The sequence below is a fragment of the Zea mays genome, chromosome 4, assembly GCF_902167145.1.
Source record: "Zea mays cultivar B73 chromosome 4, Zm-B73-REFERENCE-NAM-5.0, whole genome shotgun sequence".
NCBI classification, from domain to species: domain Eukaryota; kingdom Viridiplantae; phylum Streptophyta; class Magnoliopsida; order Poales; family Poaceae; genus Zea; species Zea mays.
In genome coordinates, this window is record NC_050099.1 from 3116392 (window position 1) to 3134909 (window position 18518).

The 18518-nt window shown below is 46.0% G+C and overlaps 2 protein-coding genes across 2 annotated transcripts; one reads left to right on the forward strand and one right to left on the reverse strand.

Moving 5' to 3' along the window:
* The first annotated feature begins 5750 nt into the window (after positions 1-5750).
* Positions 5751-6576, forward strand: LOC107603303 (uncharacterized). Its single transcript, NM_001323420.1, has 2 exons — positions 5751-5897; positions 6013-6576. Exons 1-2 carry the CDS (start codon positions 5819-5821, stop codon positions 6306-6308), a joined length of 375 nt encoding a protein of 124 aa, NP_001310349.1. The 5' UTR covers positions 5751-5818; the 3' UTR covers positions 6309-6576.
* A 5809-nt stretch (positions 6577-12385) lies between these two features.
* Positions 12386-15046, reverse strand: LOC100280281 (uncharacterized). Its single transcript, NM_001394731.1, has 6 exons — positions 14823-15046; positions 14586-14737; positions 14230-14477; positions 14025-14144; positions 12924-13943; positions 12386-12748 (listed from the first exon to the last, which is right to left on the reverse strand). The coding sequence occupies exons 1-6, from the start codon at positions 14958-14960 to the stop codon at positions 12612-12614; spliced, it is 1815 nt and encodes a 604-aa protein (NP_001381660.1). The 5' UTR covers positions 14961-15046; the 3' UTR covers positions 12386-12611.
* Between the last annotated feature and the right edge of the window lie 3472 nt (positions 15047-18518).

The following is an 18518-nucleotide window of genomic DNA, read 5'->3' on the forward strand; positions in this document are numbered from 1 at the left end:
ATAAGAACATAGCTTGGAAAAGTAAGTGACCAAGGGCACAACTTGCCTTCAATGAGCTCCTGCTCAGCTACTTCTACTTGCTGAACCTCAGAATCCACAGTAGCTTGCTCGTCTACTCGCATCAACACAATACATACACGGTATAGCATAAATTAACATTACATCAAACATGCAAATAAAATATACAGTAAAAATCTACACATTAAAATGAGATCATAGGAACTGGAACCATTAAATTTGGAGTTATAGAGTTCAAGTTATGAATTTCCTAATGTTTAATGTGCTTGAAATAGGATTAAATGATAAATTAATCTTCTTACTGCTTTCATGTTAAAACAGAGAAACTAACTGATAGAGAATATTATTACAAAATTTTAGAAATTGGAATGGCTCAATTTAGATTTAAAATGAACTAAATATGAATTTTCCAAGTTCTAGCAATTGTTTTTGCATTAAAAATACATTTACTAATTCATTTATTCATTTTATACAGGTTCTGGACTGGGCATCAATTTTCAGAAAGCTCAAGGGTCTCTGCGCAAGATAACCTAGACTCAGGGAACAGTGGCCAATGGACTGCAGGTTTGTTATTAAATTGTCCAGGGACTCTTATGCAAAGCGCGCAAGCGAAGGGGTATCGAGAGATCTTGGCCGCCCGATCCGCAATGGTCGGCCCAGATTAGAAGTTTTATACGCTGAACCGGTATGCAATCTGAGCCGCAGGATACGTGATCTACGGCTTAGATTAGTTCCTAGCGCGCATCGCACTTCTACCTTTGGATCCAAATCGAGCGGTCCAGACGCGCGATCGATCTAGACCGTGAGTTAGCAAATCAACGGCTGCTGATCGTCTTCTTCCCCACAGCAGCGCCATCCGTCGGCCGAATCCATGCTGGTGAGCGTGCCCTGCCCGGCTATTCCGAGCGCCATACACTGATTCACATGGCCCCCGTGAAATTGACGACTCCCCACACCTTTTCCTCCCATCAATTTCTGCCACCACCCAGCGCAGACCCCGCCATGGTGCGGTCCAACTCACGGCGGAGGAATCGCTACGGTGAGCAATTATCGGCGCCCCGATTCCCAAACCCGAGTCTAATTAGTAACGTGTGATCAGTGGGTTATGCGAGAACGATCCCGGGATTCTTACCGAAATCCGACGCTGGAATTGCCCCGCCCACGGCGAATCGCATCCGCGGCACTTCAGGAACTCCGACGACCGATTCACGAGTTCCCCGAACAGTGGTCCGAGCGGAATGGTTTGCGCACGTCTACCTCTATGCGCTGCGAGGCTCCGAAGACAATTTGCGGACCCAACAGCGCTGCCGCGGAACGGCGGCAATCTCCTCCCTGACGTCCGCCGCGCGTGGTGGTGGCTAGACCCTAGCTGGTATACGACACCGAGGTTAGGTTCACAGGGTTTATATGCCCCCCTGCGCACGAGAACGGAGGTCGTTACGCCCGATCGCCCAGGCCCTGCTTCGCAGATTTGTTGCGGATGCCGCGCACGGCGCGCCGCGGAGCTCGGAAGCTGGGGAAGAAGATGGACTCAGGCTGCCGGGTGGGTCCCGCATGTAAGTCGGCCGCGCGCAGAAGGAGGGCAAGTTGGGTCGCGCGCGCGCTGAATGCAACAGTGGGCCGAAATCGAGATTAGGGCTCAGTTAGGTTAGTTTTGTTTTATTCTTTTCTTTTCCATTTCTAATTCCTTTTCCTTTTCTCTTCTTTCCAAATTCAAACTTCTCTTCAACTTTTAAATTTGAATTCTGTGGCAAACTTGTCTTCCAATTAAATATCCCACTTGAATATGACATGATATAAATTGATTTATTTTTAAGAAATTTATTTGGTGATGGCTAATGCTTTTCCCCCCTTCTCCATATTTCTTTAGAATTTTGCTTTCCAAGTTAGAGTTTAAATTCCATGTGTCCTTTAATATTTTAATATATTGTTAACACCACCTTTATTTTATTATTCATAAATGCACAATCAAGTAAAAGATGCATGGTTCATTTAGGTGTCATTGGTTATTTAATCCCTTTTTGGGGGTGTTTATTCACATGTGATAGTAACTAGAGATGGTACACACATATAGACAAAGGAAATATTCTCTTATCATATGATTTACAAATTTGGGTATTACAGTCCACCAACTCTATCCGTGTTGCTCCACGCTCCATATTTTTGTATTTCTAGGCCCACTTGTGGCTCACTTGTACAGATTGATCGAGGATGCGTACAATACAGTAGGTTACATGCACATTCACAAAATTCAAGTAGCAGCAGCCCAGATGTCTCTATCTCGCCCGGGAACCTCGGCCACGTCCATCCCGTCGTCCCTCCATGCATGCATGTGTTTCACGATCAGCCTTGGGGAATTGACGAATTGTCGTCATTACTCATTAGTCTCTGAGCACATGTAACATATGTTTTGGCTTATATATTATTACTTGTGCATTGTGACAATAATGTACATGGTCCCAAGAGACCTGGATGCTCTGTCTCTTCACGTGAGCATGCCCCACATCCACATGTGTTTCGCGCGTCCGTGTTTTAGGATATGATGATGAGCCCCCAAAGCCCCTAATGAATTACTCCCTCCGTTTCTTTTTATTTGTCGCTGGATAGTGCAATTTTACACTATCCAGCGACAAATAAAAAGAAACGGAGGGAGTAGTTATTAGGGTATAGAAGTTGTGAGATGGTAGGCCGACCGTAGGATATATATATCCACATGGCCACGTCCTTTCCCCTATCGCCCACGGATGCAACAATTGTGCACATGCACCATACTACCCTTACGCTTCTATATATGTAGTTTTTTTTTGACACCACATCATCCACTAAAAGATCGATCGATTCAAGATTTATATGCTTGACTAGCCTAGGGCTCTATCTCTACTATATTTAAGTGTGAGTCTATTCGTGTGTTTCACCTTCCCACGCTTACGCGCGCCCGTCAGCAAACAAAAAAAAATGAAAAATAGGACGCCAGATCAAACCCCTACTACCCCTTGGAAAGTTTAGGAGGCGCGAACCAAACACCCCCTTAATTAGTCATCAAGTCACCAGCTGGTTTAAAGGATTTTGAGTCAGACTCTTGTTTCATTTTGAGTCACGAGCTGCGGTCCAACAGCGCATGAGGCTTGAGAAGAGACAAGTATATGGCGCCTATGCATGGTACCAGCTAGGCTTATCGTGAAACACATGGATGCGTGAAACATGAGGACGATGGGGTCATGGGGACATGCATGCATGTCGTTCCTGGCAACCAACCACTGCACATATGAACAAGATTGATCCAATTAAGATATGTAAGGGGTGATTGGTTTGATGGATCAACTTATTTCATTCCACATTCCATTCTACAGACTAAACAAAAAAGTGACGAGTGAGAATATGATAAACTAGCTTATTGCTCAAACCAAACACCTAGTAGTGTTTGGTCATGAAATCACCCGGCCCGTTAGTTTCGTGAGGTTGCACATCATCAGTTTATCATCATCCCACGAATTTTGGTAGAAACAATGACACATTCTTCATGCATATAGTAATATTAACTTGTGATAAAGCATTTGGTGATAAATTAATCTATTCTATTTTACGAACCAAACAAAAAAAAGGTGCGAGAAGAAGATGGACCACCTCGTTTCTCAAAACAAACACACCCTACATAAGTCTTGGCTTGTTGCATGGTTTTGATTTACAGATGAAATTACATTTTAAGCAAAATATTGTTTTAATGTCAACACATCCAAATAGAAAGCTCGATGGCAATATTATTTCAAAAAATATTGATGAGAAGACATACACGATATGACTCTCGTGTCAAAGGACCTAGTTACCCTCCCATAGTAGTTGTCTAGATCTGTTGTACATGACAGAGGATGATTTTTATTTTAGTACGAAAATGTAAATTGGCGGCACACTATAAATAGGTATATAGTACCACTACTATAAGGTTGAGCACTCGTGCACCTAGAGTCTATCGCTTTCTGATAGCAAAGCATTCAAAGGTCGCTGCATAGAACATCCTTGGTGTGTCTTGTGGAGTCTCCAAAGGTACTATGGTTTGTATGCTCAATAATGTACTCTTTTGACCCTAGCATCTCAAAGTTGCGAGTGAAAGGCAAGAAGATAAATTATGTGTTTCATTTACAATGATTCATCACGTAGAAGTCAAATTGTCCATCAATATATATTGGTTTCCCTTCATCCCCCTTTCACCTTTGACTAGTAGGAAGGACAGACCTTGTCTTAATAGTGTTGCCCTCTTAGGGTTCCTTGTAGGGACTCTGACAGGTACCCAACATTTGGCACCCACCATGAATCCACTTACCACCACTATTATGCCTCCACAAAGGGATGGGTCTACTATGGATCTCAAAGGCCAAGGAACACACAAAAGCTACTCATCGGCATGAAGTCACGCGCCGAAGACATGAGAAAAAGAAAAGCTCTAAAACAACCACCTCAATAAGACAATGTTGATGAAGAAATCGAGTGTCTCCATGACATTAAGAGATGTCAAAATCCAAAAGCAAAAGATGCTTCACGTCGCCCACCTTCATTGGCAGATAGATGAAACCTCAAAAAAAACTACAACATATGAGAAGGGAAGAAGAAGAAGAGCATATGCAAAGATCAAAGATGTCATGACACAAGGGACCTTCATCTAAAAGAGCCAAATCATGTCTCCTTCGTTCATGACAACTATGGAGGAAATTTTGGCAGTGAATTTGTATGGGGTGGATCATGACATCGAGAACTGAAATTAAATGCACAACGGACAATCGAGAATTGAAAGTAAATGCACAATGGACACTAGGATTTAGACATGTACAAGCTCTCAATGCGAGATAATACCCACATCATATGTGTTACAGTGTCTATTGCCTATGCAATAGTGATCAGATGATCTGCCCTTGATTGACGCTATTGTCCCCCTTTATAGTATATACTATAAATTCATTTCCATAATTTTATATAAATTATAAAACCTTTTGGATGTCGAATCGTGTTTTGTAAAAGCTGGAGATTGATTCTGTTAAAAATAGGACCTAGACTTAATACTTTACGCACTTGGCGGCTCCTTGTACCCAATCAGTGATCCCTGGCGATTAGCGACGTCCCGGGTGGCTTGCCGACCCCGAAGCAGCCCTTGGAACTCTCCTCCTCGACAGTATCTACCTCGGGGAGAGTTTTAGGGGTTTTTACGGAGAAGAAGACCCTCTGCGCCATCACAGACCTTCCGAGCCCCAGACGTGGACCGGCCGGACGTAAGCAGGGAAGGAGCCGCTTCTGCATCCAGGTCGTGGACCGTCCGGCCGAGAGACACGGACCGTTCGCGCCTTCACAGATAGTACGTACCGCCAGGTGGTTCACTTTAAATGTTTGGCGTCTAGATCGGTGCCAACAACCTGTCAGTGGTTTGAATCAATATTAATATTTTGTAGCTATAGTATGGATTGGAGACGCCGAACGATACTAACTTTTTAAGCATAAATTAGTACCGGTTGAGCTACTGACCGATACCTACTGTTTTTTATAGGTACGCGTGGCAGCTTGAATCGATATGCTGAGGCTTACGTCAGTATCAGTTTTAACCTAAATGGTACTTAAATTTGAAATTAGGTCTAGTAGTGCACGTATGACACGTGCTGCTAGCTGTGGACAATACGGAACCCCTTCCCTACTGGAGTATATATAAAGAAGCCCTCATACGGTATCCGACGTCGATCAATACTATACTACTATCACAGTAGGAAGCTAGGAGGAAAATCAAAGCAACAAAGTTGCCGGCCGGCCGAGAGAAGCAACCATGAGACCTCAGGCGTCGTTACTCGTCGTCACACTGGCTGTTATCGTCGTCGTCCTTGCAGCTCTGCCACTCAGCAAAGGTGAGAGATTTTTGTTCCTTCAACTTCTTTCCAGAAGAATCACTTGGTAAGGTATATATACGCGCACACGTTGGCTATATTTGCTGCATGGTGGCCACGTACGGCATGCATGCAGGGACGGAGGAGGAAGGAGGAGGGGCGGCAGTCGCCGCCGTGGACGCCGCCGGAACGAGCTCGTGGCCATGCTGCGACAAGTGTGGTTTCTGCTACGTGTCTGACCCGCCGCAGTGCCAATGCCTGGACTTCTCGACGGTCGGGTGCCACCCAGAGTGCAAGCAGTGCATCAGGTACACCGCCGACGGTGGCGTCGACATCCCGCCCGTGCACGCCTACCGCTGCGCCGACATCCTCTTCAACTTCTGCGAGCGCCGCTGCAGTACTCCCGCCGCAGTTGCTGCTAGCACCAAGTAGACGGATGCATATGCATGCCATCGTTGCCGCCGTGTGTGCCGCTTCAGAGAAGAACTAAATAAATGTTACCGCATGCTCTTGATGCGTGCATGCCTCTCCTCCTTGAATAAACCAATATTTCTATAATTATTGTAGTATGTCCAACTTTCTTAAGTTTGAAAAATAAATGGCGCTGCTTCATATGATGCTGGTGTCCATGAATTAACCTGCATCATCGTCACTTCACTTCACTTATGGTCTGCTTTGCATGAGGTTTTCATGTTACTTTTATGTCCAAGAGAACTTGGATTTTCTTCTCGAACGGTACGGTTGTTGTCCTTACGATCAACCCTCCAAAAACCCAAATAATTAAAAGAAAGTTCCGAAGTCAAGATCAACATCTTGATTTCCACTAAGCGGCTGGCCGGACAAACGCAAGTAGTGATGCCATCGAGCTCATTGGTACGGTGTGGCTAGATGTTCTCGATGATGACTAGTGATCAGCATAGCATGACACTCACTGTAGCAAAAAAACTGAGCGCAATAGTGAAACTTTTCAAAACTCAAAATCGAACCTCTCCACTCCAATCGCGATGAAACAAGAGTCTGACTCAAAATCATTTAAACCAGCTGGTGACTTTATGACTAAGCGGATGTTTGGTTCGCGCCTCCTAAACTTTCTAGGGTAGGGGTTTGATCTGGCGTCCTATTTTCCATATTTTTTGTTCGCTGGCTGGCTCACGTGCGTGAGCGTGGGAAGTTAAAACACACGGATAAGCTCACACTTAAATATAGTAGAGATAGACCCTAGGCTAATCAAGCATATATCAACAAGCATATACTTGAATCGATCTTTTAGGAGGTGTTTGGTTTGCAGAATCACTCCATCCAAAATATAGTAGAGATCGACGGAGACCCGGCCTCCACTCCAGGTCTTGGGACCATGCGTACTAGACAATGCACAAGTAATATATATATATATATATATATATATATATATATATATATATATATATATAAGCCAAAACATATGTTACATGCATGTATATACCCATAATAACTTTATTCTAAAGAAATTATATATGCTTTCTTGGCACAACGTTATTGCAGCCATGCGTGATGATGGAGAACACTGCCATAGCCTGTCTGTGGTCCAAGCTTGAGACTTTAGCACAGACCCAATGCAATAATATACATGCATGCAGAGACTAGGTATCAGGCGATAGAGTAGTAAGGACTATTAATAGGATTATAACCTTATCTCTTAACTAGCTACGACTAGATCCAATCGTCTCTCTGCCTTCTGTAGCATATATATAAACTAAAAGAGAGACATGAGTATATTCCTCTCATAACATAACACCACCAAGAAAGATAACAACAGGTCATAAGGCCATAGGATGCAGGTTATTATTGAGCTGTTTAGCAGGCTTAACTTGTCTAAATCATTGTCTCGACTCTGGATAACCCTATAGTAAAATTGCCGATCAATTAACTACTCCCTCCGTTTCGTTTTATTTGTCGCTGGATACACTACCGGAATCCGCAACTTTGCCGAGTGCCGGAGGCTTTGCCGAGTGCTTTTTATCGGGCACTCGACAAAGCACACTTTGCAGAGTAGCGCACTCGTCAAAGTTCTGCGCTCGGTAAAGAGCTGGTTTATCGAGTGTAGGACACTCGGCACATCCAAACACTCGGCAAAGACTGCTTTGCTGAGCGTCAAGCACTCGGCAAACCTGGCTCTCGGCAAAGGGCCGTTAGCGGCCGTCTACAACTGACGGCCGTCAGTCTTTGCCGAGTGTCAAATATCTCGCACTCGGCAAACAGTGTCTTTGCCGAGTGTCCTATGTAGACACTCGGCAAAGCATATTTTTATTTTTTTTTTTTATTTTGGTCACCAAACTTTTTGTGGTATGTTCCTACACTATGTAGACCTACATGTATCATTTTGGGACAATTATAACAGTGTTTTCTATAGCTAGCACATTTAGTTTGTTTATTTGAATTTCTTCGGAAAATTCAGATTTGAACTGCAGGTCACTCGAAACTTGGAAAACCGTGCATGCAAAAATGATATCCATGCTACTTAGCACAAGTTACGACCGATTTCAGGAGCGGACCGGAAACTTCGAGCACCATGCTCACTCAACATGACCGTAAACTTGCCATACAGGTGTTTAAAAATTGTATAAAACAGGAACAAAGTCAGAAAATCATGAAACCTGTCCACGTGTCATGATATCATATGTAGAGGCTGTGATAAAAATTTGAAAAAGTTTCGAGAAAGCTGTAACGCACTATGTGTACAAACCTAAGAGATCCACATTGAAACTCTATGATTTCATGTGTGGTTCTCTTAGGTTTCTACACATAATGTCTCACAACTTTCTCCAAACATTCTAAATTTTTTTATCACAGACTTTACATATAATATCATGACATGTGGACAAGTTTCATGATTTTCTAAGTTTGTTTGTGTTTTATAAATTTTTTAAACATCTGTGTGGCAAGTTTACGGTCATGTTGAGTGAGCATGGTGCTCGAAGTTTCCGGTCCGCTCCTGAAATCGGTCGTAACTTGTGCTAAGTAGCATGGATATCATTTTTGCATGCACGGTTTTCCAAGTTTCGAGTGACGTGCAGTTCAAATCTGAATTTTCCGAAGAAATTCAAATAAACAAACTAAATGTACTAGCTATAGAAAACACTGTTATAATTGTCCCAAAATGGTACATGTAGGTCTACATAGTGTAGGAACATACCACAAAAAGTTTGGTGACCAAAATAAAAAAAATAAAAAAGTAATTTGCCGAGTGCCAACAAATGACACTCGGCAAAAGATGGTTTGCCGAGTGCCAGCTGGATGACACTCGGCAAAGGATTGTAAAAGATTCTTTGCCGAGTGCCAGCTGGATGACACTCGGCAAAGGATTGTAAAAGATTCTTTGCCGAGTGTCATCCAGCTGGCACTCGGCAAAGAACACTTTGTCGAGTGCCAGCGATCTGGCACTCGGCAAAGGACACTTTGCCGAGTGCCCGCGATCTGGCACTCGACAAAGAATATTTTAATATTTTTAAAAAATCTTTGCCGAGTGCCAGATCACGGGCACTCGGCAAAGAAAGCAAATAAACGGCGTGCTTCTTCCTTTCTCTCCTTTCTCTCCACTCATCCTCTGTTACGCTGCGCCGCCCGCTCGCTCGCCGCCGCGCCTTCCCGCGCCGCTGCCTCCCCGCGCACGCCCGCTCGCCGCGCCGCCGCCCCGCCGCGCCTCCCCGCGCCCGCCAGCTCCCCGCGCCCGCCCGCTCGCCGCGCCGCCGCCCCGCCGCGCCTCCCTGCGGCCGCTGCCTCGCCGCGCCGCCGCCTCGCCGCGCGCCGTTTGCCCGCCACGCGCACGCCACACGCCCCACCGTTTGCCTCGCCGCGCGCCGTTCTTCCCGCCACGCGCACGCCGCCGCGCACGCCGCCGCCCGCCGAGTGTCACCGTCGCCCGCCCAAGCGCCGCCTCACCGCCTCACCGCCGCCCGCGCCCCACCGTTTGCCCGCCCACGCGCCGCCGTCCGCCCGCTCACCGCCGTCCGCCAGTCGTCCGCCCGCTCGCCGCCGTCCGCGCCTTCGTCCTCGCCTCCGCCGTCCTCGCCTCCGGTACGTAATTGAAGAACGATGTAGAAATTAGTTGTAGAAATAAATGTGATTGTCGATTAAATGTGTGGATATGGATATGGATATGGTTCTTCTGTTAATTAGTTGTAGAAATTAATATTAGTTGGTGATGGTGGATATGGATGTCGATTAAATGTGATTGTCGGCCATCGTGCCGTTGATATATGTGTGGATGTCTGCCATTGTGTTGTCAGTTTTATTTGCAGGTTTTGGAAACCTCCCGTGCATGGGAGGTGCTGCCGAAATTTTTTATTGACAGACTTGTTTATTTTTTTGCAGAGGTCTTCCTAGCCGTTGCGGGTCTGCCTGCACCGCGTCGAGTCGCCACTGCACCGACCCGCCACAGCCCCACTAGCCTGACTCCACCGCCACCCTAGGTATAACCTCTATTTCCGCATCATGGTCGTAGATCACTTAACCTAGTTAGGCGTCTCCCGTTCGAAAGTGATACGGTGTAGATATGCAGATCTTTGCATATCTACAAATGTATCAGTTTCGAATTGTCCACGTTTTTTGGACAGCCCGCGGTTGCGTAGATGGGGTTAGTTTCATGCTCTACTCCGGTCCAAGATAGAGTTTCGGCGTCACCTCCCTGTTGTTCTCCGGACACCTCACAGCATCGTATCCAGCAACTCCAGGTTATTCCTTATCTATTCATCGTTCATTGATTTTTATATATCTTCTCTTTGCATTATCGTAACATTAGTGCGAAATATTACAGACTCAGCTAGATGATGAGAGGAGGCAACGTGAGGAGCTGGAGAAGAGGATGACGGAGATGTTCGCGTACATGCAGAGCCTTGGCGCCGCACAGGGTCATGCTCCACCACCTCCGTTGTTCCCTGCAGCTGATCCTACAGAGTCCACTACTCCTGTGAGTATCAAAATTTTAGTACTGCATGATATATATTCATATGTTCTCACACATAAAATCTCTTCTCTGTGCAGGGTCAATCGGTGGCGTCGAACAACCCTCATGCTTCGTCCAGCCCTTCGCCGAACCAGTCCAGATGCCCACCTCGTTGATGATCTGTTTTGTGATGATCCAGACTTACCTTTATGAGTGTTGGTGATGTTAGTTAGACTTTATCTTGTGAGATACTTGGTGATGTTAGTGATGATGCAGACTTATATCTGTTTTGTGATGATCCTGACTTATATTTGTGAGACTTTAGTGAGACTTTATGATATATATGGTGTTGATGATAAATGTGTTCATTCTGTGATGTGATTGATATATAATGTGATGTGAATGATATATATCTTTTGTATGTTTGGATGGAACAACAAAAGCAAATAAAAAAGGGACATCCTGGTCACTTTGCTGAGGGGCCGCTTTGCCGAGTGCTATGACCATGGCACTCGGCAAAGAAGAAAACCTAGGAACCGGTAAAGCCATCTTTGCTGAGTGCTGACAATGGCACTCGGCAAAGAAGGAAACCTGGGAACCGGCAAAGACATCTTTGCCGAGTGCTGGTGCCAAGGCACTTGGCAAAGATACTGGCAAAGGGGCCCACTAGAGGGTTCTTTGCCGAGTGCCTACCAAAGCTCTCGGCACAGGGACTGGCGGTGGGGCCCACTGGACCAGTCCTTGCCGAGGGCCTCACACTCGGCAAAATTGGCCTCTTTGCCGAGTGCCGCAGAAGGCACTCGGCAAAGGATCCGTCACCGTCACTTGGCGCCATGACGGTGACTTTTCTTTGTCGAGTGCCATTTGGCACTCGGCAAAGTCTTTACCGAGTGTCCGATAAAAAGTACTCGGCAAAGAGGCTGTTGCCGATGTACAGTTCGTCGATCGTTTTTTTCCGAGTGTTACACTCGGCAAAGGCTTTGCCGGGTGTAAAATAGCCTTTGTCGTGTGTCTCAGACACACGGCAAAGGAGCTGATTCCGGTAGTGATAGTGCAAAATTAAACTATCCAGCGACAACAAAAAAGAAAAGGAGGGAGTATTAGTAAGATGCCAATATATTATATGTGTAGACTTTATTTTAATAAAAAAACAAAAATATATATATTCTGATGGTTATATGAAGCCAGGAACCAAGATTCGAATATATGCATAATTTTATCTTATTTTTTAATAAAGAAAAAGGAGGGCAGGGACGTGTAGAAACTAGTGCATTAATATGATTCTGGTGGTTATATGAAGCCAGCAACCAAGATTCGAACATATGCTATGAGTGTGTTTATTCTCGCGCGGGCGTCATAACCTATGCATTGAGCTGGTGTGACAAAGTAGAGCTATATATTAGAGATAACATCGTAGCATATAATATGTATATATATATATATATATATATATATATATATATATATATATATATATATATATATATATATATATATATATATATATATATTCTTATTTATAGACACATTACAGACATAGATGCATAACATATAGAAGCACCATAATGAATATTTGAGCAAGCTACGTACAAGATTGATACAGACACATTTTATTTAATTATCTCTAAGAACACATACATATTATTATACAATCCATAAGTTAATTGGTTTATTTTATATATATATACATATATATATATATATATATATTCAAAAACTACTAACAGTGAAATTAAGGCAAGACTACCGAGGTTTCACATTTCTTAGTTTTGATGACGTAGCATTGACTTGGTACATGAGATTATATATCGTCATCATGGCCTTCCGTCCAAGAAACCTGGTGGTGGTGGAGGGAGCGATGTATTCGGTGTTGGCCCATCCTCTACAATGAACACTGCAGCCATGCCCATCGCCAAATGGAACTCAAAGTGGCAATGTATGAACCATGCACCTGTGCATGCATGACAAACAAAACATGCAAACAATGGATTAGATCCTTAAAGTTCAGATTATTTGCCATCCAAAACTAAGGAAAAAAAACAGAGATTATGACTGGATTCCATGCATCCCTACAAACAAAAAAAATGTCATTCTTGTATTTAAAATCTTAAAACGTACGTACGGACCTGGATTGTCGGCGACAAATCTGATGGCCGCCCAGCCAAGATTCGGGACGAGGACGGTGTTCTTCCTGGGCGGGTTGACCAGGTTGTACTTGCCCTCATCCGTGGCAGCGTCGTAGTTGCCGATCCCCTGCGCGAGCACGAACATGTCGTGGCCGTGGAGGTGCATCGGGTTGGAGTCGCCCTGCAGCATGGCGGTGCTCTGGAACACGACGTCCACCACGGCGCCGTGCCTGAAGCGCCGCACGGCCGTGGCCCTCCGCGTCGGCTCCAGCCGCATCTCCTGGGGCCCGAACGGGATCAGCGCCGGGTCGGTGTAGTTGAACGCGCTGGGCGGCCGGTCGGGGAGCCCCGCCGTGCCCACGCCGCCGTTGCCGCCGCGGCGGTGGTAGTAGTGCGCCTCGAGGAGCGGCGCCGCCGCCGCGGCGTCGTGGAACGAGACGTTGTTCATGTTCGCCACCACCATGCTCTCCGGATGGTCCCCTCTCTTGCAGGACCTGCGCCCGGGGAGGCGGCAGATGGAGCCCAGCCCGAGCGTGACGAGGAGCCGCTCGTCGGCGCGCGCCGGCACCCGCGCGCGCTGCCGCTGCCGCTGCCGGAGGCCCGTCAGGTTGCCGTGGAAGTAGAAGGACTTGATGGTGTCGTGCTGGTCAGGCATGTCCGGCGCCACGGCGTCGTCGTTATTCCTGGTGTGCTGGTGCTGGTAGTACCGCACTGTCCCTCGGGTGGCGAACTCTGGCGTCTGCGTGTCCGGCGGAGGCGCCTGGATGGGCTGCGCGGCCATGTAGTACCTGCCCACGGGGGCCGCGTCGGCGATGACCAGGGCGTCCATCGTCTCCCCTGGCGCGATGACGATGACGTCCGTGGCGTAGGGCGTGACGTAGTTGGCGTCGGCGGCCACCACCGTGAACTTGTGGCCGGCGATCTTGATGAAGTACTCGGAGAAGAGCGCCGCGTTGATTACTCGGAGCAGGTACGTCTTGCCGGGCTCCACGTCCAGCACGTAGCCATCTTCGAAGACGCCTGCAAATTTGATGCATGGTGCCAATAATAAGCAGCATGCTCGCCATCGTTCACATGACTAGCTAGCTTAGTAGTAGGTACCGGAGCAGTTGAAGAGATCTCCAAGCTTGCCGTTGATTGTGGACCCACTGGAGAATTCGTCGTAGTGACCTCGCGTGAAGTTCCTGTCCACCGCTGCAAGGTCCTTCTCCCACCATTCGCCTGCCACGCATATATATGAGAATGGGGATGAAGAAGACGACGACCAAGAAGATGACCAAGAAGAAGAAGACGACGAATAAGAAACCTATGAGAATGGGGATCTCCTTGTGAGGCTTTGGAAATGGATAGGAGGCGGCGCCGTTCCGGGGCCGTATGATGAGAGCGCCGTAGACGGTTGCCCGGAGGAAGGCGTCGTGAGCGTGCCACCACAGGGTGCCTTCCTGCCCGGCGACGTCGAACCGGTAGGTGAAGTTGGCGTTGGGCGGGATGGGACGCTGGGTCACCATGGGCACCCCGTCGTTCCAACAGTTCAGCAACTGGTACACTCCATGCCTGTGGATATTTGTTGACGTACTTGAGATAAATATATAACGACAGTAAGATTATATTGTTATTACTAATAATAAAGGAACCCAAATATATATCTATATATCTAAATACCAATGGATCGTAAGGTTGTAGGGCGACATGTTAACGACATGCACCGTCACCGAGTGCCCCTCGGTGACCTCAATCGTCGGCCCCGGCAGCTGCCCGTTCACCACAGTGACCGGAATCTGCTTGCACATGCGCGTCATCTTCACCTGGCTCACCTGCTCATCAAGAGATTATATAGTTCCACTGCACGTATATATGATATGAGTGCATGCATGCATGGTCGCGTCGCGCTGATCATACCACGAACGTGTGCTCGACGGCGGCCACCGGCATCATGGACGTGGCGGAGAGGACGACGATGGAGATAGCTGCGACGACGACAACGACAGCATGCGCAGCTGCTGCCGGCAACGACGACGACAGCAGAAATGGTTTCATTCTGTTGTTTGTTTTGCTGCTCTGTGTATAAAGTTTGTTTCAAATGCTCTCCACGTCTACTCTTACTCCTACGTGGCGTGTGAGCATGCAGTAGATGTGTGGCACGATGCATGTTTGAGCTGAATATATAGCAGCTGCACGCAGGGGCAAAGCAAGCATGGTAGCGTACGTCCTCGGGAAGCAGCATGCATGCATGATCTATATACGAATAAAATAAATAGCAACCTGATCTGGTCAAGACGAAACTAGTATAGTAGCAGTTACCTTTAATCACAATTGACTTCGGAACTCGGCTTAACGTGGCTTTTGTAACCACCACCACCATCTGACGGCGCCACCAATCACTGATCTTGTCGTCCCAAAAGGATCGATCATCGTATCCTTGCATATCTCACTGTATTATCATCTAGTTAGGTGTATATATGTGTGTTTTATATATCACACATATAGATCTTATTTAAATGGAATAGTTATTTAAACACGTTTTAAACTTTTACGATGATCTATGCTCTATTTGAGCTAATCGTTATGTTCAATCTCAACGTGTCTATCATGTAACCTACATGTATGCATGTATTTTATATTTCGAGTGAGAAACCATAATTCCAATCTCCGTGCCATCCCCCGTGAGGTGGCTCAGACAGCACCAAACCCTAGCCACCGTCGCCCCTTTCGCCCTGCCATCACCAGATTAAGCAGCCGAAAGTCCCGAACGGCTTACGAGGATGGTCGCGGTAGGGTCCTCTTGGTGTGGCCCGACACAGTTTAGCTCAGCCCAAGCACGGCTCAGACCGTTGTCCTCTAGGCCCATATCGGTTTAGCCCGGTCCGACACAGATGTATGCTAGAAGAAAGAGAACATGGATCTTGTTCTTCGTTTTATGGTTTTCTTTGCAATGCTTCTATACTCATGTGGGTATGATAGAGAGAAAGCTCTAAACATACATGACGCAAATTATTAGTTAGCTAAGTCTTCAAGTGGTGCTTTTGTTTGTATCAATTGTAGAATTTAATGGATGTTACGTTAGTTGTATGTAATCCGCAATATCAAATCTTCAAGCACGGTCCATCTAGTCGCATTGTGAAGCGTCACACGTAGTATCTAAGTTTGGGGCACAATACGACACAGCTATTCAACTCGTGCCGGTCCGACCTTTTTTTCTTGCCAGACTGTGCTTCAGGCTTCTATTTTCGAGCGGGTATGCCGTGATTGAGCAGCTCTACATGGCCTGGCCTAAATTTTTAGGTCTAGAGAAGACCTTGTCAAGCTTTACGGCGCGCATTCTCTGTGGGCAGGAATTTTACAGCAGCCTTTTAAACTCGTTTCGAGGTAATTAAGATGGAGAATTTTTTGTGTTTGTCATGCCTAATAAGGTTGAATTTTCTTTAATTGAAGTGTCAGCTTGACATGTGAAACGGAAACCGTGTTCACCACGGCGCTTTAATTTGTTATTGCTGTACCATTATTCATGGTACATTGTGCATCGACTCATGGGTGAAAAGAAGGCGAAAATAAAGATCGTCGATAGAGTTAATTATTACCGCATATTTTTGTTATTTGTTTGAAAGTAAAGATGAACCTAGCAGCAAGAGAGAAGATGGTGATCGATGATACTAAGATGGATATATAAATTCTGACCTCTGGATTTAGATTAGATAGACGATGTTTATATCGCATAAAAACAAAGCAAAAAACAGGCGCATGTGATTTGGCAATTCCCTGATTACCGCGAGACGGCGGATGCAAAGACCAGGCGTTGGCAGTTGACCATTCATGCATATACGTGAATATATTAATAATAGTAAACTATAAAAGAGTCCAGATAATTAGGCTGTCTGATGACATGCATATGCTACGACGTACATCGGAGGCTAGGGTTGTTCGATGATGACTTGGTGATCGAGACTGCAGGAATTATTCCCCCGGTTCATCTAACATACAGCAATGTTCTTTCTTTTGATTCAAGAACTGACATTTGTACTAAATTTTGTGGGATGTAAATAAACCGATCGAGGCAGGAATTATTCAGCTATTAGCAACTAGATTTGTTTATATATGCATGATGTTTCGATGTCAACTCACCGGCAGGTCAACACCACCGTGTGTCAGGACTCTGAATGGATATAGATTATAGGACTATGAAACAAACAAACAAAAAGAAAGAAAGGAAGAAATGGACAAGTCAGAAGCTAGCTAGGTGGCCGGAGGCGGTATGGTCAAAGTCATTGTTATCTGCGTTACCACTTAGCTTTTTGGATGTCACGAAAACTTTTTTCATTGTCAACCTAGCATACATAGCTCCATATAATAAGCTAGCCAGTAGTAGCAAAGAATACTTCATTTATGCATTCATGGATCTATGTGTAGTTAGCAAAAACACACACATGTCTGTATTCTTTGATTCTATGCTTATCGAGTGCTTCACTATTGGATGCAACTTGCAAAGACTGACTTCCAGCTCCACACTTGGCAAAGTTAATTTCTTTGCCGAGTGTCATCTAAAACACTTGGCAAAGGCGCCGCCTCCGTTACCGGGCGCCGTGACGGCCGCTTTCACTACCGGAATCAACATCTTCGCCGAGTGCCGGAAGCACTCGGCGAAGCCTTAAAAACACTCGGCAAAGGCTTTGCCGAGTGTAACACTCGGCAAAGAAGGCTCGGCAAACAGTGCATCGGCAAAGACTTCTTTGCCGAGTACTTTTTCTCGGGCACTCGGCAAAGATCTTTGCCGAGTGTCAGGGAGCACTCGGCAAAGAAAAGCGACCGTTACGGCGCCGGTTGACGGAGACGGTGGCTTTGCCGAGTGTCAACGGCGACACTCGGCAACGAAGATATCTTTGCCGAGTGTCCTCCTGGCAGCACTCGGCAAAGAGCCCGCCAGGGAGGGTCCCCATGTCAGGCTCTTTGCCGAGTGTCCCAATTGGCACTCGGCAAAGACGACCTCTTTGCCGAGTGCTAGCGACATAACACTCGGCAAAGAACCTAAGCCGGTGCTCAGGTCTGTGCTCTTTGCCGAGTGTTATGACCCAGACACTCGGCAAAGAGCCTCTTTGCCGAGTGTTACACTCGGCAAAGTGACCAGTATGTACCTTTTTTATTTGTTTTTTGTTTTCCATCCACACAAACAGAAGATATCACATATATATCACATATATACATCACAGATATCATCACAGACATAAATAGCCAACACAAACATAAAACCGTGACCACAAACATAAATATTCATCACAAACATAAGTGTTCAACACAAGTATTAAACACAAACATAAGTCTCAAACGTCGCAAGCTCTCACATAAGTATCAAACAGAAACATAAGTATTATACATAAGTTATGAAGTCTAAAACAATGACTCATGGAGGTGGGCGGTTTGGCCGGGGTTGCGTTGGGCTGAACCCTTCCGAAGGGTTGTTGGATGCCGCCCCAGATTGGCCCTGCACAGAGAAGAGATAACATGTGTTATACCAGATGCATTACAAACATCTAACTACAATATTGATACTCACAGGAGTGTGGAAGACAGTAGGGTCAACTGGGGGGAACAATGGAGGTGGCG

Excerpts from the sequence above, each read along its gene's own strand:
- LOC107603303 (NM_001323420.1), top strand. The coding sequence starts at position 5,819 with ATGAGACCTCAGGCGTCGTTACTCGTCGTCACACTGGCTGTTATCGTC. Across the intron at positions 5,898-6,012 it reads AGCTCTGCCACTCAGCAAAG|GGACGGAGGAGGAAGGAGGA; the intron begins GTGAGAGATTTT and ends GCATGCATGCAG.
- LOC100280281 (NM_001394731.1), bottom strand. The coding sequence starts at position 14,960 with ATGAAACCATTTCTGCTGTCGTCGTCGTTGCCGGCAGCAGCTGCGCAT. Across the intron at positions 14,738-14,822 it reads CCGTCGAGCACACGTTCGTG|GTGAGCCAGGTGAAGATGAC; the intron begins GTATGATCAGCG and ends CTTGATGAGCAG. Across the intron at positions 14,478-14,585 it reads TACAACCTTACGATCCATTG|GCATGGAGTGTACCAGTTGC; the intron begins GTATTTAGATAT and ends AAATATCCACAG.